Raw genomic sequence first — 21,317 nt, 5'->3', positions numbered from 1 at the left:
ATGAATAAATTCAAGCGAAGTGTTTCTTTCGAAACTGATAGTGAATCTCAACCGTTATTGAGTTCAGATTCATCAAATGCTAGTTTTGGGTATGTAAATAATTTAATTAATAAATAAAAATACCAATTTTTTGTTGATAATTTTGTTATTGTTCTACATTTTTATGGATAAACGTAATAATTTTAATTGATTTATTTGTTACGTTATTAAAAAGTATTTAAGTTTAATAAATTGAAAGAGCTTGGAATAAAATGCTTGAAAAATACGTAATTTTTTGGCTTGATTTCATCAGATTTTTTATAATTGTTGTTTATAATTCTGTAGTAATCCCAATTTTTTATTATTTGCTTGTATTCCGGCTGCTCTAATTTATATTTCTATTTTTTTAAATTCAATACACAAGTAATAAGATTGTAGACATAATTCGTAGGAAATTTTCTGAGGTTTAATTTTTTATTTATATATATTCCTCGTAAAATGACTCGAAAAGGAGATATTGTCAAAAAAAACTGCTTCTCGACACCATTTTCCCAATGTAGCGGCGTAAGCGGCAAAGATACAATGTAGCAAAATATAAATTCGAAAAGAGCACATCAAAATCTATAAAATCATTTTCGAAACTTCCTTAAAACTTTCCAAATAAAACTATCAGGTGACTATTCGTTGTGTGCGAAGTCATGGTAGGGACAGTAAAATGGATGCCAGCGCTTCCAGTGAAAAATTTTGGCGTTGCGTAAAATGGTTAAATTAAAGCTAAAACCTTAATAAATTATTGAAAACAAAAGAAAACCCGTTATGCCTGACTTATTAAGGGTGTATGAGCACGGTGGTAGGGACACAAATTTTAAAAAAATATTGTTTTTCTATGTTGATGGTGATTATGTTTTAACTTGACAATATAAGACGAAAAGTAAGAATAAAATTTTTCGATATCATAAGTAATTTACAAAATATCGAAAATTGAAAATTTTGTTTAATTATTTAGCTTTCGGTATTTCGAAAACGGCAGATATCGAAAAATTTTATTCTTACTCTTCGTCTACGTTATAAACCATCATGTATTAACATAAACCATACCGTTTTGAAATATTCTTGATGTTTATGAATACGATGTAGTCATTTTTCATATTTTAAAAATTGTTATCAAAATTTCAGAAACGATTCATTAGTCATAATAAAACGATAAGTCGACATTTAGTAATTTATATTGATAAATATTTCTCTTAAACCGTATATATACCGTAAAATTTTTTTTTGATTATTATGACGCCATGCAAGATTAAAAATATTGATTGCAATTAGTTCAAATTTTGACACTAATTTTTTAGCATAACAAATGACGATTTTATCATGTAAATTTTAAACAACACAAGTCTACTTCTGGAATTTTCATTTTTTATGATTTACGATAAAATACTATAAAAAAACGACCAAGTGCGTGTCGCACATACATACATTCAAATTTATTGCTTCGTAGCCCGTAGGTATGTACATTCAGAGAGCTGGTGAATCGTGAACTCTACAGTTGAGTATTTTTCGAGATTGCGAAATAAAATTGTTGCCGGTTTAGTTTTTTATCATTAACAATTTGCTTTGAAAAATTGAATGTCTTGGCATACATCTGACAATAATATAATAATAATGGGGGTTTAACCTCCGTTTTTGTGACATATGCCTAATCACAGAGGCCACCCACATCATTATTTGTTAATCTTTATTTATTCAATGTCAAATATATTTACAATTACATTTTTGATGTGGGTTGAGTCGTTTGCTTCGTTCTTATCCAAGCGACGACAATGTGATCAATTGTGCACTCTCATTAATTATAAATTGTTCACACTACCGCTGCCTGGAATCAAACCCGCAACCTAAGTCTAAATAGTCTAACGTTCTATGACTAACGCCTTAGACCGCTCGGCCATTTAGGCTCTCATCTGACAAAATGTTCGTTTCAGGAGGAAAGTCACTGGAAGAATTTTATTCAGTTTTTAAAAACCTAATCAGTGATTCTCAATCTAATTTTTGTCTCGGCACTCTTTTACCGATTTTTTAATTTTTACTGTAAACATTTCTAAAATTTGGCGGAACACAAAAATGGTTGAGAATTACTGTCCTACGCAATGGTTCTATAGGTTCAAATAAAGAAACTCAAAAGTAGCAAGGAATGCAAACTTTCGGCAGTTAATTTTTGGCAAAATAATTCGTCTAAGGAAAAAAATTACAATTCAATTTTTAGAGGCAAGACTTATACAACAAGATCTCAATTGCAAATTTGCACTTCGAAAAGAAAAAAAAATTATTCTTCTTCTGCATGTCTCTCCTTTCCTCCAAAAGTGTAAAATTCTATTCAAGGTATAGGCAAAACTACCAATTCCGTTCGCGGTATGCTTAGGGTAGCGGGTTCGATTCCCACCGTCCCGACAAAATTAATTTAATTAATGGTTGTGATGGGTTGGTGTAGTACATGGCATATGCATGAAGGAGGTGCACTCAGCTTCTGAAACTGAGATAAATGAAATTATCAGCGGAAAGGTGGTAAAACAAATATATGATATCATAATGGGCTCTATAGCCTAAGTGTGTCCTTCGTGGACAGCCAATATAACCTAACCATAGGTAAAACAAAGAAATTCAAATCGATAATATATGAGGACTTTGTAGAGTGGCAAATTTTTAGAATTCCACTCATTTGATCAAAACCGAGAGATGCATGGATTAAAATATACCATCTACAAACAGTTAACCAACCCCTAATATGCGTATAATTTCGCTACAAATCTTCTCCAAACTTGTAGAATTCGACAAGTGTAACTTAAATCAAGAGATTCAGATCCATAGTTTGAGAGGCTTTGAAGATTTTTCAAAAGCAATTTCTTATGTTCAATTTCTACTCTACTAAAATTTGTAGAATTTAACTGGTATAACTAACAAAAGAAATCCAAATCTAAAATCTGAATGAGACTTTCAAAATTGTCAAAAACGAACAGTTAACATTTCTCTTACTGTTCAGAAGTTCCAACAGACCAAAACTTAAAATGCATAGTAAAATTCACTAAAAACAAACAATTCACTGAGTTAATTGTTGAAATACCATGTATAGACAGTGTTGATTACTTTGTCACATTACACATCTTACATGTCACACATATATAACTGATATTCCCAAATGATACATACTATACAATTTGCGCATAATTTAAACTGTCACGGGTAAACAGTGATGTTTACGAAAAAATTTTTCAAACGACAGTTTTTCTCAAGACCCAATTTTTCGGTCCCAAGACCCAATTTAAAATGAAATAAAATGATATTAACCTATGTTGCTCATTTACGAACTCGACCTCACTTTTTACGCCTTAAGCACGCTATAAAAATGTCAGCTTGATATCTCTTTTCGTTTTTGAATAATCTTGACGACAGACGGGCAAACGACAGACGACAGACAGACAGACAACCGGAAATGGACTAATTAGGTGATTTTATGAACACCTATACCATAATTTTGTTCAAAGTATTAATATTTTTAAGCGTTACAAACTTGGGACTAAACTTAGTATACCTTGATATATTTCACATACATGGTATAAAAATTAGGGTTCGGTACCAAAAAATTAAAGCCTATGAAATTAAGAACAAAAGGAAGCATAAGTGAGAGCAAGGGAAATGAAAGCAACGTAGTAGTCTTTGTTTTTTAAGTTGAAATTACCCATCGAAGCGGCCGAATAACTGCTAGTCTATTATGTATTGGAGATTTTAGCTTGTAGGTAGTATATTGATACTAATAAATCCGAATCCTATAAAAATTAATTTAAAATTACATTTGATTGGTTCAGTATTTAATAAATTAGATACATATAATATTTATATATAAATTTATTTGAAACTTAAATTTCATTCCTTGAAAAATCATAAACAGTTTTAAATTTCAAATAAATATTTTAATATAGTGAAATTACATAAATAATATTCAATATTATGTTTAATTTAAAATATACTTTAAACAATTGATCACAAAATATATTACAAGCAAGGTATGACGATAATATCTATACTTAGGTATTTATTAATTATTCGAAAATTATTATTCAATACTATACGCAATTAAAATCTTCACGCCTTTTTTTAATTTGCATTAAGTAGCTAAAACTAAATATATACTTATATTCAATTATTAACAAATTAATTTGTTTAATTACAGAGCACATCATCAAATTATGTTTCCGGGTTCAGAAACAAGTGATTTTGATCAATCACAATCGTATTTAGATACACAAAATCGACTACACAATTCACCGTTTTCAAAATTACACCTGTAAGTTTTATTATTCTAGTTAATTGCTTATTAAGAAATCAATATTCGATATAGATATAAAATATTTTCGATTTGGAAGTATTGACACTGTTATGCTCAGGTCAATTGACATTGAAGTTATTCTGGAATAATCAGTTCAATATAAACTGCATACTGATAATGAAAATTTATGACACCAGGCTGTAATAAAAAGTACTTTTGAGTTTTGAAACATATCCAATCACTTTTTAAAGTTGATATTTTCAAAATTCGGCATTAAAGCAAGTTTTATTCTCATCTATTATTAATTAGACGAAATAATATTCAAAGCGCTTAATATTAATTTAGATAATATAAATAAATAATTGAGTGTCCAGAATAATTTTGATTGCATCTTCCAAAATGTGTAGCATATAAAAATATCATAGCAAACCAATTTGAAGTGCATAAAACGCTCGAGCATGTCTATCCAACGATTTCTTTGAAAAATACAAATATTTTGATTAGACTAAATTTTGTAAATATGCAAAACCAAGTCTTACCAAAATATTTGTATTTTTAATAAAATCGTACAAAACATGTTGGAAAGTTGTAAATGTACCTTGTACCTACTTAAGAAAACTAAACTAAAACTAAAGTTTTGTGATCGTGAGAGTTTTTGAATTAAAGAACATTTTGGTTTGAAAAAGTTTCACAGAAAGCCATTTTCTTAATGATATGCTACAAGTGAAATTTACATAATTTAAAAAACCCCCGATAAACTTTTTGGGTACAGAACCCTAAACTCGTATTTGAAACATATTAAAGGACACTCTTCACCAAATTAACTTTTCTATTAAAGCCTTTTCCAAACTGAACCGATTTTCGAGAGCATCGTCAATTTTTAAGTTTTTTCGGGTAAACTTGCACTTGAAACATAGCTAAGAACACTCTCCGTTAAATTACCTATCCAATAGCTCGAAAACTACTCGTTAAAAGTAGTTTTGAATGATCTATAATGGCCCAAAGAACATATTAGGTTGGGTTACAAATATTTTCACGGAAAATCATTTTCCTATCTAATATTGTGGGTGCCTTTATATAATATTGGTAATTTATGTAAAAGTTAGTAGTTTCAATAGGTTTTGATAAACTTCCACTGAAAATTTTTTTGGCAAAATATTAGGTGATTAAATTTTTTATTTTCGAACAAAAATTGTACAAATACATTTCTAAAGTTCGTTAGTGGGCAATATAGGTCAATTGAGTCTTGGGATCTGCGAACCCATCTTGTAAACTATATGAGATAGTACAAAAGATTAAATGTAAAAGAATAATCCTTATGAAATAATAAAAAAACTTTTGTTTGAAACATTTTTTCGTAAGCAACATTGTTCACTTACGAGGTCGCAAATGGTCCTTTATTAAGGAGGCTAAATAATATATATAGTAGGTATGTTATGTGTAAGGTATACCGTGAAATAAATTTGTGAACAAGATATTTCAACAATTAACTCAGTCGATTGTTCTTTTCTCTTGTTACTCAAAATTTTTTATATTATAAAATAAATTTTCACCTCGTTTAAAATCGTTTAAAATCATCGGCCGAAAAAAAAATTTGGCTTGGGGAAGGAAATTAAAGACTATATAACGCGGCAGTCTTTGATTTTAGAGTTGAAATTGCCAAGCAAAGCGTGTAGGTAGATATTTAATAAATATTTATATTTCAAAAATGCATAGTTACTAAGTTTATCTAACTTTTATAACAAATAATAAATATTTATATTTTGAATATAAATAATTATTTAAGTATGTTCTATATTTTTTTAGGAAATCATTATCACCAAATGTAAAGAAAAGTGAAAATAAAGTACAAACATCCGAGGATTATAAAAAGAAATCAATTTATACAATTCCAAGTTTTACATCGAACAAAAATTTCGTATCGGTAAGTTTTAATTTTCGAAAATCCTAAAGTTAATTATCGTAGTCTTACTTTTATCAAGGAAATATTCAGAATAGTACAACTTAGGGGCCATTCATTAACAACGTAAGGGTACCGAAAAGAAGGGGAGTTACAATATTTACATGCCCTTATCTTGGAGGGGAGGGGGTGAGATAAACTCTTATATACAAGTTATTGAACTTCATTTGAAAATTGCAGACTGCTACCAAATTAGTAACGAAAACAGACAATGTAAGAGTAATTACGATTAGCTAATTCATACTGATGATGACTACACGGTAGTCGAAATACGTATTAATAGAATACAAAAATTTGATCACAAAATTGGGGCAAAAATCGAAATTTATTTAAATTTTTAATTGTTTAAGTGCTACTCCGCGCATATTGAATTTTATAAATTTATGCATATGCAATTCAATTGCGCGGAATGCAAAAATTAATATAACGTATAATTATATTAAACTTGCGTGCTCTATCTTCAATCTCTGTGCCATCAGCCAACCCCCCCCCCCCCAAAGTTATTGCAAAAGTTGTTTGAATAAATATTTTATGTATCATTATGAAATTGTTTGAGCAAACGGTTTGAAGACCATCTCAATCTTTCTTCCTAATTAAAATACAAAAGGCTAACTTTTTTTTTAAATTTGATTTTTGCCAAAAAGTAGAGCTTGGATTCAGTTGACTGGTGTATCTCGTCTACTTCGAAAAACCTGCTATTGATCATTTATAAACCACAAAAGTATGATGTTTAAATGAATTATTATAAGCGGAATTGGAGAAAACTTAAGTTTCTTTATAACCAACGCTGCTCTAAAAAATTTTGCTTGAAGTTAAATTAAATTAAAGACGGGCAATTTTTTTAATTACAATCTTTTTACTATCATGGTTATGACCCAAGTACGAAATGTCTCATGAATGCAAAAAAAATTGCCACAGAGGATTCTGGAGCTTCAAAATCATCAATTAAGTAATGGAAAGATTATTGTTTTTAAAATATGTTGAATTCATGTTCATTTATAATAGCAGAAACTAAAAACGTCTAATACAAACAAAAATCTAATTTATTTTATAATGGATTTCTACGACACTGGCCCTCTTCAAAAGCAAGAGTATGAACTGTCTCAAGTAAATAAGATACATACTTTAGGTATTAGCTGATACTGGATATTTCATTTTACTTCTATGAAATATGCTTGAAACACGAAAAATACGTTTTATTGAAAAAAATGCTTCAATTTCAATGAAAAGCTCTTTTTAGAATTTAGAAGAATACTTTTTAAAATTTTGTTTCTTAAATCGCATAGTTTCACCAGCAAAATATATGACGTTTTAAATAAGAAAAAACTTTCCAATTAAATATTTTTTTTATCTCAGTCCAGTTATGAAATCTTCTTATCATTGAACTTGAAAGCTTTTTATTGAAAATCGAATATAAAGTTTGCTATATACCCACAAGTAAATTTAAAAGAATTTTTTCCTAAAATTTTTGAGCGAATCTCATTTTCCATAAGAAAACTATGGAGTACATTTTATTTTTTACTTTTTGATTTTCACCACAATGTTTATAAAAATTCTTTTTTTGTAAAAATATTCAGTGGCACTTCAATAATTTAGCCATAAACTATGAATATGTGTATTAAGAAAACTTAAGGTAGTACGAGCGCCAAGACAAGTTTAGACTTGTGGTTGAAATTATTTATTATTTTCAACTTTGATGATGAATTTTGTTATGAACTTTATGAATGTAGACTAAAACTAAGAATAAAATTTTTCGATATCTTGCCTTGGTTTTAGAAATATCGAAAGCTAAATAATTAAAGAAAATTTTCAATTTTCGATATTTTGAAAATTATTCCGATATCGAAAAATTGTATTCTTACTTTTCGTCTTGTATTGTCAAGTTATAAAATAATTCACCATCAAAATTGAAAATATATATTTTTTTTTAAATTTGTGTCCCCACTACCGTGCTTATACATTCTTAATTAGTCGAGCATAAAGGGATTTTTTTGTTTTCTATAATTTATTAAAATTTTAACTTTAAATAGTTATTTTTTAATTTCCACCGACTAGTTTTGGAGAAATCAACGAAAACATATCATCCAACTACCGTTTTCCCATAAAACCAATGTTAAAAATGCCTACTTTTGAACCCCTCCTAAATTTTTGATTTGGACTTTGAAATTTTTTAGTTGATTTGGACTTAGCCCAACTTCATATAAAAAAACCAAGCCTTTTATCCAAAATTTCCCTGGCGCTTATACATTCTTAAATACCCATTGCATATTATTAGTGATATAATTTCAAACAATGCAATGGTCAAAATCGTCTATGGTGAATAACACACGCTTAATTCATCTGAACAGTCTCCGTGAATGTTTCAAATTATCAGATCTTTCTTGCGTATGTATTGTGGTATCGTGGAAAGAATTTATAATCAATTCACCCAGTTATATCCAGCTATTCGACTGACCCAACATTTAATATAATTATATTTACACAAAAAAAACTTCTTCGTTTTAATACTTCTTCGAAGTTGCATCATCTTGTATAGGTGCATACATCATAAGCATTCCTTTTAGACCAAGAGCCCGACGAAAAAATCGCAATAACTTGAAGATCTTTTAAAATTATTTTTGGTTTAAAGTAGTTCGACTCTTAAACTATCATATAACTATTTCTAAAATTTAGACATATTATTATTAAACGATTGAGGTCGATTCGAATAAAAAAATTTATCTGTGCTTATATTACTTGTACTTATATCTGACCTCAAAACGTAATAATCCGCTGTAAATTCGATCACTTTTTTTCATCACATTGATTAATAGATCCCGAGATATAAGATTCCAAATTATTTTTTTAGAATTGGAACAATCTCTGTTACCTATAAAATATAGAACGAAAAAGACATGGGCAATCCAAAACCACAGAAAATATTTACTGTGGCGTTTAAAAAACGGAAATTTCTTCTTATTTTGATCAACTTAAAATTCCATAAAAAAATTAAAACGTCTCAAAATTACTTTAAACAAAAACAATCTAGTCTTTTTGTTAAATCACAATTTAAAATAAATTTGTGGTATCTCAATTTCATTATTGAAGTCATATTTACCCCTCATTTAATTTTCTTACTGTTAGGCGCTTTTCATAAAAATCACGAAAAAACATGGTATGTAGGCTTTAAAAGGGAAAGAAAGCTAAGAAATTGATAGTCCCCAAAAGACACATCTTTGACTCCAACTCAATTTAAATAGCAACTTTCAACCCTCTCGCTTAGTTTGGAGAACTAATGGGGAAGTACAAGCCTTTAAAATAGCAAAACAACGTAATTTTGCTATACCAAAAAAGGGGAAGGGGTTGGGAAGTTGATACTCCCCAAAAGAAACATTCTTGACACTAAGCCAATCTACTTATTGATTTTCTAGCTCACTTTTGACAGGCTGTACAACTGTGCATAGCTTTCTGAAATAAGCTCATCATTTTATAACATAGATTAGCCTAACAAAAAATCCTGCACTCCGAATTTCAGCTAATTATCCATGGCCTAGAATATACTAGCAATCGCAAGAATGACCTGGTAATTGGGATGATTAATACTTTTTTTTATCACTTCAGTTGAAGAATTTTGACTGCATGATCCGAAAAGTGAAGTTGATTTTTTAAAATCTTTAGAAGTACGCAAAATATGAACGTTTAGAACTCTTAACTAAACAAAGAGGAAGATATCTTAAAAGTGACGTCAATGTTGAGTATCGCCATAGAGATAACACATAAAACTCTGTTTTGTATAAAAGAGACAGGCAATAATCTTTGAATGCTTATAAATTCTTCGTTTTTAATCAATGGAATTCGTTTTTTAATCAATAGAATCAAATAGAATTGCAGCTTTGTACAATAAAGTCAGAAAGATTTCGGGATAATGACGCATCCGTACGACGATGCAACGCCTGTCTGATTGTGATTTTTTTAGTAAGCTGGTAAACTCAAATATTAATTTACAGCTCTTATAAAATTGAGTGTTCCCTTTTTAACATAAAAATATAATAAATAATGCAATAATAAGTTGTTCAAGTTTACTTACATGCGGTATTTTTTAGCCCTAGGCTCTTAGTCTATTGTATAATGGGATGATTCTTATTTGCAGAATAACTGCGTTCTGCACTAGAAATCAAATAACATCTTTCTAAACATTTTTTTTACAAATGATTAAAAGTTTTCTATATTCAATTGACAAAATTTGTTCAAAGCATAAAATTGCTTTATTTTATTTTGTTAAATTAAATAATATTAAACAATAAAAGAATAATGTGACCCTTTTTATATTTTTTAAAATATTCAACATTACACGTTACATTTTTTTTGTATTTTATATTTTTTTTGACCAATCAAAAATTTTTCCGGTGTTAACCATTATTGTAGTTATAAACAATGCTTTTGAAAAGAGTGTGTTTACTGTTTAGTGTAAATATTTTATTAAATTTATTAAATTTAATAAGTTTATTAATTGGTTATAATAAATTAATATTTAAATTTTATTTTAGAGTTCAAAGGTGTTCTCAATATCCACCGAAGATACTATCGAAAAACCAAAACCAGTTTCGACACAAAGTTCAATTGTTACAATGTAAGTTAATTTTTACCATTTTCAATTTTACATAAATGTTTGTTTTTTTATTTTATTTTGATTGTTGCATTCAACAATGGGGTTCTTCATCTTTAATCCAAATAGTATATAGCGCCATTTTTCATAAATAAATAATAACAGACTGAAGTTTCATATGTGGCTCTTTTATGAAAGATGTTTGAAAAACTGAAAGTACTTTTTGGCGGAGGCATCAAAAATTTTTAATTGCACCACAAATTAAAAACATAGATTAAAAACCCTCGATAAAAAACCAGGTTCGTTAGTGGAATCGTGGATCCTAAACGATTAAACCATTTTTGATTTATTTGTTTTTTGTTTTTAGTTGTTATTGGGTACAGAACCCTAAACTCGGATTTGAAACCTAGCTAAGAACCCTCTCGATCAAATTGTCTCTCAAACAAACAAAAAATCAAAATCTAATCATCCGTTTAGGAGCTACGATACCTTAGAATCATGCCTGATCGATTCGTTTGTGGCATAGTAGCTCGTAAACCGATAATCGATTTTAATGCTCAGCCGCTTCAAGATTTTCGTCTCTTTTCTAGTTGTTTTCGGTTGCGGAATCCTAAACTCGCACCTTGAAAAATAGCTAAGAATAATTTCAATCAAATTACCTTTCAAAAAAAAAAAAAACAAAACAAAACAAAAAAACAAAAACCAAAATAGATTCATCCGCTTAAGAGTTCCACAGAAAGATGCCACAAGCAGACGCACAGATACACAGACACGTTAAACTTATAACACCCTTCGGAGGAGCTACAATGCCACAGACAGACAAACTCACATTGTGGTCAAACTTATAACACCCTTCTGGACCCAGATTTTTCAGCTGTGCGTTTATCAGCCAATCTACCAGTTTCTTCTTTTATAGATATAGATTGTATAAAAATACAAACGTAGAAATTAAAAATTTATTTTTGTGTCCTTAGATTCTCAATATGGAATACAACAATGGGCAGTTCGCTGTTAACAATGGCTTGGGCTATACAAAAAGCGGGATTTATTCCTGGCATTATTATTATTATTTTACTTGGCGCATTGTGTGCATATACTGCATATTGTTGTATACAAGTTAGTCGAGATCATGGTAAGTAATGCTTTTATCGTTAAGTTCCTTTAGGATCACGAACTTGAGGAAGTACGATTCCCATTTTTCATTTTATGGTACCTAAAGGACGTTCCCCAAAAAGGAGTGTATGCAAATATTTGGGTTTTACGTTTCAAATTTTGAGGATAGAACTTGGGAAAAATTAGAGAAAATTAAGAGTAAAATTTTTTGATATATACCATAGTTTTTGAAATATTGATGCCTAAAGATTTAGAGATCATTTATAGAATAAATAACACACAAATGCCATTCATTTCATCACTTAAAATGTATTTTATGTAAAAACGAGTGTAAAAACGAGATTTTATCAATTTACCAACTCTATTTATCCGTTTACCGAACCATAATATTTACCACTTTACCGAACTAATATGCAAAACTATTTTTATTGTTTCTAGGTGGTGCACTGAATGCAGTCGAAATACCAGTATTATGTAATATGTTATTGGGTAAATGGGCGCAACGTTTATCCGAAGTATTTAGTATAGTTGTATTATTGGGTGCAAGTATTGTATACTTGATATTAATGACAAATTTTTTATATAACACTGTTCAATTTATTATTGATTCAATACAAGACACGTCAGGGGATGGTAATTATACAGTTGCATCGGGCAATGTTATATGCCCTGGTAACGATAAATTTGAACTGGTTAATGCAACTATAAGAGCTGCACAACCTTCACGTGTTATATGGGATAAACATTCAACGGTGCCAATATTTCTTGCAATATTACTGTTCCCATGTTTAAATGTCTCAAATATTACGTTCTTCACGAAATTCAACTGTTTAGGTAAGATGTAAAGTCAATTACTTACAAATTGTGGATGTATAATTAATACTGACCAAATCCAAATCATTCTTGACAGTTCGAGTACCTATTAACGGTCTAACTGGCATTCTTAAAACACGTCAGCACTCACGTTATGAGTCTATCAACCTTTTCAACCTATCTACAGTTTTTTTAATTATACCTACCTGTTTCAAGTCCTTCAGAAATTATGAGAATTTCTCTCATCCCGAGAGCAAAGGTTTAAACAATCAAATATTAACTTCAAAAATTTGCGGACCTGTTCGTGTACTTTCGTTAGTTTAAGTCTTACTCAGTAAATTAAAAAACTTGTGATAGAAATAGGGTGAAATTAGATTAGATTAGGGTGGTTGTCTGAATTGAGATACATTTAGAACATAGGGTCCTTTATGATACCGAAAAAGAGCAAGAATTTGAAGCATGAACATCAAGATTGCTTTGACGTCAGCGGACTTCAGGTCAAAGAGTAAGGCTGGCTCAAGTGAGTCCACCTATTCGTGGCAATAACTAGGCAATGACATAGAAGATGATATATCGTTTCTTCCTCCTCCTCACTATCACAGCTCCTGCAGTAGTCATGGTGCATTTTCAGTTCAGGCCCAGGCGTTCAGCGTGCCTTCCGTCTAGCCAGTGTCTTGTATTAGGAGCAACAATTTTGTTATTAGAGGCCGTTGGAAATGGTATAAGATCTTCGGAGCGGCTAAGATTGTATTCAGAAAAAATCTGTCTTGTAGTACCACAAGTACGTTCCTCCTATCACCTAAGATTGGCCTTTTTTAAGATGTCGTCTTTGAGGAGCATCTTGTAGTTTGCAAACGAAACTCTCGGATGTTTGTTGATGCTTGTGTCCGTCTGCATTTTGCCATTTCTAGCAAGCTCGGCGACTTCACAATTTTTCGGAATGTTCCTTTGCCCAGGTACCCATACCAAGTTTACATTAATTTGTTTCATCAGCTCGTTTAAGGACGTTCGGCATTCCAATGTTACCTTTGAGGTTAGGTAGACTGAGCTGGATTTTAGCGATGCTTGGCTGTCGGCGAAGATAGTAATGTCGCTGCACTTGAGAGTGCTCAGTCTTATACATTCACATACCTCGTAAATAGCCATCACTTCGGCTTGAAATGCGCTACAGTGATCCAGCTGCCGGAATGATTGCCCAAATTTTGTCAATTCTCCCGTTTGATTTGGATTTTCTTGTGTAGTCAACATGTACTTTTCTATCAGCTATGAGACTCAGTTGTCTTTAAAATGATTCTGAAGGTCTAAATTGAATTCAAGGTGAAAATAGAATGTCAACTTTGATATTTTTCATTAAACGGTGACTACTGATTTATTGAAGTTTCAAGAATTGCACCTTCCGATAGTGGGGTATTTATTATAGGAACCATAGTACTATTATTATTGAAAAATTACCCCCCGATTAAAAGAAATTACAACCATCAAAGTAATTAATGTACCAGGGTAATTAAAAAATCAGTCAGGTCCATTTAATTAAGAGTTTATAAATGCAAATATCATGACTTCATTAAGCAAATATCTTTGAAAAAATATTATTCTATTTGCATATACAGAAATAGAAATATAGAAGTATGTAAATTTCTGTGCACTGCAGTGACAAATTGCAGTACAGAATGTACATTTCCTGTACTCAAAAGTATAAAAATTAACTGAGATTTCGTATAAATTCATAAGAACTCTTAATACAGAGGCATAGATTTCAAAAAAATTCGTTATTTTGGTGGGGCCATTGACGAATTTGTGCAACGGAAAAAATATTTATTTAAATTAATTTGTAAACTGCCTCTCCACCCATTGTTGATACACAGTTCTTATAAGATTGTACATCTATCAACAAAGCTGGCTAAATTACTTTGCGAGAGTTTACTTACTTTGACATTAATCGAAAAGTCGGATCAATTTTAGCAACTTTGACATCAATGCTAGATAAGAGAAGAAGAATACCCGCTAGCCTATATAAATATTATCGAAGATAATAAATGAGAACTCTAGGATATATCGAAATAAATTTTGATTTTTGCCCCAATTTCCTACATCAGTTTTTTGTATTTTTAAAAATAATTTTTTTGACTACCAAGTAGTCATCATCAGTAAGAATTAGCTAGTGAATGTTACTCTTTGCTAATTTGGTGGCCTAGTTCGTGATTAATTGTAAATCCGCCACTGATTTTATTTTCATTAAAAAGTTTGATCTTTTTGTTCCCTAGTTTATACACTATTTACACTTAGTGTAAGTAACAAAGGATACTCTTATAGCATTGTGAGGGCACTATCCTTTTCTATTTACAGTCATTGTCGGTGAAGTCACCGAAGAAAAAAAAGTAAACTTTAAATATATTTTTATTTGTAAATTAATTTTTAGGTACATTGAGTGTAATATATTTAATATGCTTCGTCATAACAAAGGGTGCAATATGGGGAATCCATTGGAATTCAGAACCATTTCTTAGTGGAACATTTCCAGCACTAACTGGGACTCTATCACTAAGTTTTTTCATACACAATATTATAATTTCGATTTTAAAGAATAATCGAAATCAAAAGAAAAATGTAAGTTAAGATTATTAAATTATTTTTGAAAAACATTAAAATTGAAGAACCCCAAGGATGGTCTTGTTAAGGTTTATGGAAGTTGTGATCATATATTATGCGTCCTATCTGCATACTGCAGGGCATAAAAAAATAACACATGAAAATAAAAGTCTAAAATGATCATTTAATCCATTTTGGGGGTCAAATGATTATCACATCCAGGTCATAACGTTATCTGAATGGATACAGGAAGGTTGCATCACTTGACGAATTAAATTGTGAAGCAAAATAAGAGCCAAATCGGGAAAACTAACAATTTATTTTGCAAAGATATTTAAAATTAATTTTTTTGTTGATTTTTTTTGTAGGGTCGAGATCTTAGTATTGCTTTTGGTTTGATAACAATTACCTATTTAATAATTGGTGGTGTATTTTATATAACTTTTCCATTAGGTAAAAGTTGCATTAAGGATGTGAGTATATTTTTTATATTTCTTTGAAAACGAAGGTAGATTGAAAAACATTTTAGAAATGTACGATATTTTTAACTGAGATTTAATTTTTATTTTTAAAATAATACGCTATTTTCAAAATTGGTTTTCATTAAAAGTTTATAGATACTCCTAAGCACAAGTGACCTGAGTCTGCATAAAATATTTGGTAACACTTCATTGTCTCCGATTGAAGTTTTTTTCTAGGAAAATTGATGTTATGTTAGTTTTCTTACAAAAACGGCTAGAATGTTAAAAGGAGTGGTGAAATATTAACTTTTTTTAAGGGATTGAAATACTTGTAGAAGAGTCTTCTATAATAGGCCTGTGGTTCACTCCCAAAAAGTGCTGTAGAAAATGAGTAACCTTCCAACCGCACAAAATCAATTCCAATTGATAGCAATATTGTAAGACACCTTTCTACAAAATTGACACAACTTTGACCATTCAGAACTCTCCGAAAAATCGAAAATACCCTCCCAAAATTAAGTTTTTCAGTTCTATATATCCTAGAAAGTTGGGATTTTCAACAAAAGACCCGAAGACAGACAAATTAACAGAAGAGTTGGGAAAATTTTATTTACACCCATCGCAATCTCTCGGAAACTCGGAAAAACCCCTCAAAATTACGTTTTTTTTAGTTCTATACATACAAGAAATGTGGGATTTTCGACAATCGGCTCTAAATAAAATCAAATAAACAGAATGGTTTGAATGCAAAAAATTGCATCTTTCTAGAGCATGTATATAACTTAAAAACATAATTTTAGGGAGTTTCTCCCTTTTTCCGGATAGATGTGATGTGGGTAATGAAATTTTTCGAATTATTCTGTTAATTTTAACTTTATTTCGAGTCGATTGTTCAAAATCCAATCTTTCTAGCATGTATAAAACTAATAATTTTGGGGGGTTTTTACGATTTTTCGGGAAGTTCTAAATGGTAAAAGTTTGGTAAATTTTGAAGGAAGTTGTCTTACAACATATATTACCCATATCAAGTGGATTTGGTTTTGTGCGATTGCCAAAATTTCGAAGGTACGGGAATAGAGGTAGGGGCGCCGCAGGCCTATGAAATTTTTAATGAAAACAAAATTTTTTTAAATCACTCTCGTTCACTCTTAATGTTATCTTAGCATTCTTTTTTTTTTTAGAATATATTTGATAATTTCCTGATGAGTGATGCAATGACACTAACTGCAAGAGTTTTATTAATGTTCCAAATTTCTGTAACATTTCCGTTGATAGTATACATGTTACGAATAAATGTTTTTGGTCTTTTTGTTAAAAAAACTAAAGTAGAATCTGAACTGGGTGAAACGATGGAAACTTCGAGCAGTCATCATACAGAAATAAAATTTCCAAAAAAATGGATTCTTTTATTTAATATTATAATTGTTGTTATATGTATATTATTTGCTTGTTTCTATCCAAAAATTGGCACATTAATCAGGTGAGTAATTAACCAAACGCAATAACGTTTAAAAATGCAATCAATGCAGAAAATTTGATTTAAACTATAGTAATTATACACTAGTATTATACAGTGTGTCCAATTAAATTGACATCATATGTAAAACTTTTTTATTATTTGTTTTATGAAAACAAGTAATTCTTGATAAAGTCTGGTAAGACCTAGAATTCAATTTGATATAATCATATGTCAATTTTTTTGCATTCATATTCGATATTTGTCCAAGAAAACTATGGTCAGATATCCAATATTATCCATCTACCGTAAAAATAACAAGATCGGGTGCCGACTTAATTAGCACACTGTATATCACGCAAAATATAGTATGGAACTTTCGAATAAAAATGAAATTTTTAATGATACCTCGTTTAGGGACCATTCATTAATTACGCAAGGGTTCCGTGGGGGGGGGGGCGAAGGGTCAAAAAATCTCTACATACTTCTTGGGGGAGAGGGGTATTTTACTATAAAAAATTTAGTTCCATATCGGATGCCGAATGACTTTCTTCATTCTATAATGTACACTTCGATTTACATCTTATTTAACAAAACTTTTCTGTCTTTATTGTGTCAAAATGTCTTCATTTTTAACCATTTTAAATTTCATTAAGAATCAGCTTGATACCCGCCCGCTTCGCTGGGTTTAAAAGTAAAGATTCGTAAAGGCCGCCGTGTTATAGCCTTCACCCCTCTTGCTCACACTTATCCCCCTTCCATAACACTCGAAATAATAGCAGGGATTGTTTTACACAGGTAAAATATATGAACAGTTTTAATTTTTTATTAAATAAAATAGTCATAATTCTTTGAGTATATCAGAAAAGATGGCCATGATTTTTTTTACATTTACTATTTTTAAATGTTAGATTAAATTTGATTAAAAAACTTTTTGTTTTAAATATATTTATAAATTATAACTCATGTGCTATTCTGATGTATGAGGTATATTATTGTTTAGTTTCATTCAAATCCATAAATTAGTTTTTGCGTGAAAGCGTAAAAAACAAACAAGAACAAACATCCTTAATTTTACATCTATAATATATAGAGATAGGTATAGTGATAAACTATGAGTTTTAGTGTAATTGATCCTTTTCTAACAAAATTTTATTATTCTAAAAAACGAAATAGAATTTTACGTAAGAAGCAGTACTCGATCTATCTATTTACCTGCTCCAGGCTATTTAGCCCTTTCGAATTTACAATGTTAGCATGGATATTGATTAATAAATAATTTTTTCCGTTTCGTATAGGTATACTGGTGCATTAAGTGGATTGGTGTACATATTTACATTACCATCTTTATTGAAAATAGCATCACTAAAAAAACAAGAAAAATTAACTAAACTGAAATTAATGTTTTTTGTTTGTATTCCAATATTTGGAGCGTGTAATTTATTCGCACAGTTTTTCATTTCAGCAAATTAATTATTTATTTATTCGCATCGCTTCTAAAATGTATTGAATTTTAAATAACAAAACTTACTTGTGAAATTTTGATTTTTTATTTTGAAATTTATTAACTATTGATTTCAAAATATTCGTGACAATAGGTAAGAATAAATCGGTTGGATAAAAGTTTCTAATGATTAATCATGATTTGTAGATTAAAAAAAACGCAAAATTATTTTTTATAAAATATAAGGATTATTATTATTTCTTTAAATAAATTCTTTAAAATTATACATCCGGTCACATGACAGCAAACACCAATTAAATGACTACGTACTTTGAAGGTACTACGTCACACCATAATATGAAAGGCTATGTACGCTTACAAATACAAAAACATGTAAACTTGCATATACAAAAATGATTGTATGTCACGGTTTGATGTCATTCAAGACGCCATGACACTATACACTGTTTTAGAAGTAAAGAATTACTTTTTCAAATGCAAAATGCATAAGGTAAAAATTATTTTCATTTAATAATACTTTCTTGGTGTAAATTACATACTAATGTCACGTACTCACGTATAAACCAATTTTTCAAATTATATATATATTTCTAAATCAATCAAACTTCAACATAAAGATATGAAATCAAATGATAATTCACCAATCAAAAATTATTGTAAAATCATTCTGCAAGAAGTGGACACAAACACGTCTTAATAGGCGAAGTAAATTATCACATTGTATAGTAATCGAAAAAAAATAGACCCGGAAAAAAAATAGACAAAAATTTTTTAGACCCGGCGTACTTATTATTGTTGTAATTACGGGTTGGTTGGGTTCTGAAGTGTTTAGCCCTTGCGTTCAAAAATAGGACATTATTACAGAAACTTTTTTCGGTCTATTTTTTCCTAAACTCAAATAATTTAATTAAATTGGTAAATAAATAAATAAATAGATAAAACTAATATTTATATGAATTTGTTAGTAAACGATAATCATGCAAAACATATTTCTTCATTATCGATTTGAAGTATTTAATTTTAATTGAATCGTTACATTTGTAAGCTTTGTTATTTAAATAATCGTTTTTCAACACGTAATCAATACAATTCATTTACATCTTATCGCATCATGTATTTTTTATTTATAACAATAAATCTTTATTTAATTGCATATTTTATAAATAGTGTTCTTTAATTGAAGCCTTTTACCAAATAATTTAACAATACATTATTCATTCGTGTTAGTCAAAGAGTTATAAGATAGAGGCCTTTGTGTACTGTAAATACCTTTGAAACTACTGGAATCGGCAATAGAGTGAGAACCACGTCTCATAACAGATTGACAAGGATATTAAATGCAAAAGCATGGTTATTAATGCGCATGTCTTAATATACAATATAATAGCTTGGCAAGTATTTGCAACATAATAATTGATATTTAATAAATGTTATTTAATAATTAAACTTTACTAACCTGTGATACAAATATTTCATTCAAATAAAACAACTACTAACCATTTTTTATAACTTCTATACAGAATTAATTATACAAACAGTAACTATTGAAGTAGCTGACTTCCGTCAATACGATTATGCGCATTGAACACCATGCTTTCGTATTGTGTTGCTCTGTCACCTGTTTGCATATTGTATTTTTGTCTTTGTTCATCTGTGAAGCCAAAATATACATGCTTGGTATACGTTGGGCTTATCTATTAAAATATTTGACCAGAATTCTATAGTCTTTCCAATTCTGAAAATCTCTTCTTTTATATTTGTAAGACTGTTTAAGTCTGTTATCTGAAATATTTCCACATGGGGAGAGATAAAGTAGGCGCGTATAGCTGCCTTCGTCTTTCTTATACGTCTACAATTTCTGTCTCTTTCTACCTCACTGACTGTGGACAAAGATTCACTTATTATTATTATTATTATTATTATTATTACTATTATTAATTTTATTTGTTCTTTTGATAAAAATACATTTTATATAGAATAAGTCACAATAAATCTTAAGTTTAAGGTATAAATTTTAACCAAGGTAAAACTAAATAAATATTATAGATAGTTCATTCAGCAGCAGAGGATCCGGGATTAAAAGTTTTTGATAAAAAAAAAAAAACGTAGCATACATTGGTAATCTTCTTTAGTATAAATAAATAAATTAAATTAAACAAATAACAGGTATACCTAGATTGGTAAAAGTCAAGTACAAATAAATAAACATTTATTTATTTGTTAAAATGCGTTTCCTATGTCTATACAGCTTTATCGTATTGTCTCTATGGGTTGGTATGATGTAAGGATCCATAGACCAATAATTCGAAGCATCGTGTCAATTTTCAACTTTCTATCTTGTATAGTTTCGAAGGAAAGCTTTCTGTCTCACTGACTGTGGTCAAGAATTCACTTATTGCGTTTCCTATGTCTATAGACCAATTCGAAGCTGCCTATCAATTTTCAACTTTCTATCTTGTATAGTTTTGGAGAAAAGCTCTGAAAACTTTCATGCGCATGGTGTATAGCGGACAAATCTTCTCAGTATAGTTATCCCAAGGGCGTTGATAAAATAACCCCCTCAATCGCTATTGCAGTG

At 29.7% G+C, this 21,317-nt stretch overlaps 1 protein-coding gene across 1 annotated transcript; it reads left to right on the top strand.

Moving 5' to 3' along the window:
* On the top strand, positions 1–18,766 carry LOC123292735 (sodium-coupled neutral amino acid transporter 9-like). Its single transcript, XM_044873452.1, has 10 exons — positions 1–89; positions 4,202–4,315; positions 6,104–6,221; positions 10,784–10,866; positions 11,817–11,974; positions 12,394–12,789; positions 15,188–15,375; positions 15,726–15,830; positions 17,000–17,298; positions 18,573–18,766. Exons 1-10 carry the CDS (start codon positions 1–3, stop codon positions 18,745–18,747), a joined length of 1,725 nt encoding a protein of 574 aa, XP_044729387.1. The 3' UTR covers positions 18,748–18,766.
* Positions 18,767–21,317: the final 2,551 nt, after the last annotated feature.

Source organism: Chrysoperla carnea, chromosome 1 (assembly GCF_905475395.1).
Source record: "Chrysoperla carnea chromosome 1, inChrCarn1.1, whole genome shotgun sequence".
NCBI lineage: Eukaryota > Metazoa > Arthropoda > Insecta > Neuroptera > Chrysopidae > Chrysoperla > Chrysoperla carnea.
The sequence above is the reverse complement of the archived record's forward strand: the minus strand, read 5'-3'. Positions and strand labels throughout refer to the sequence as shown.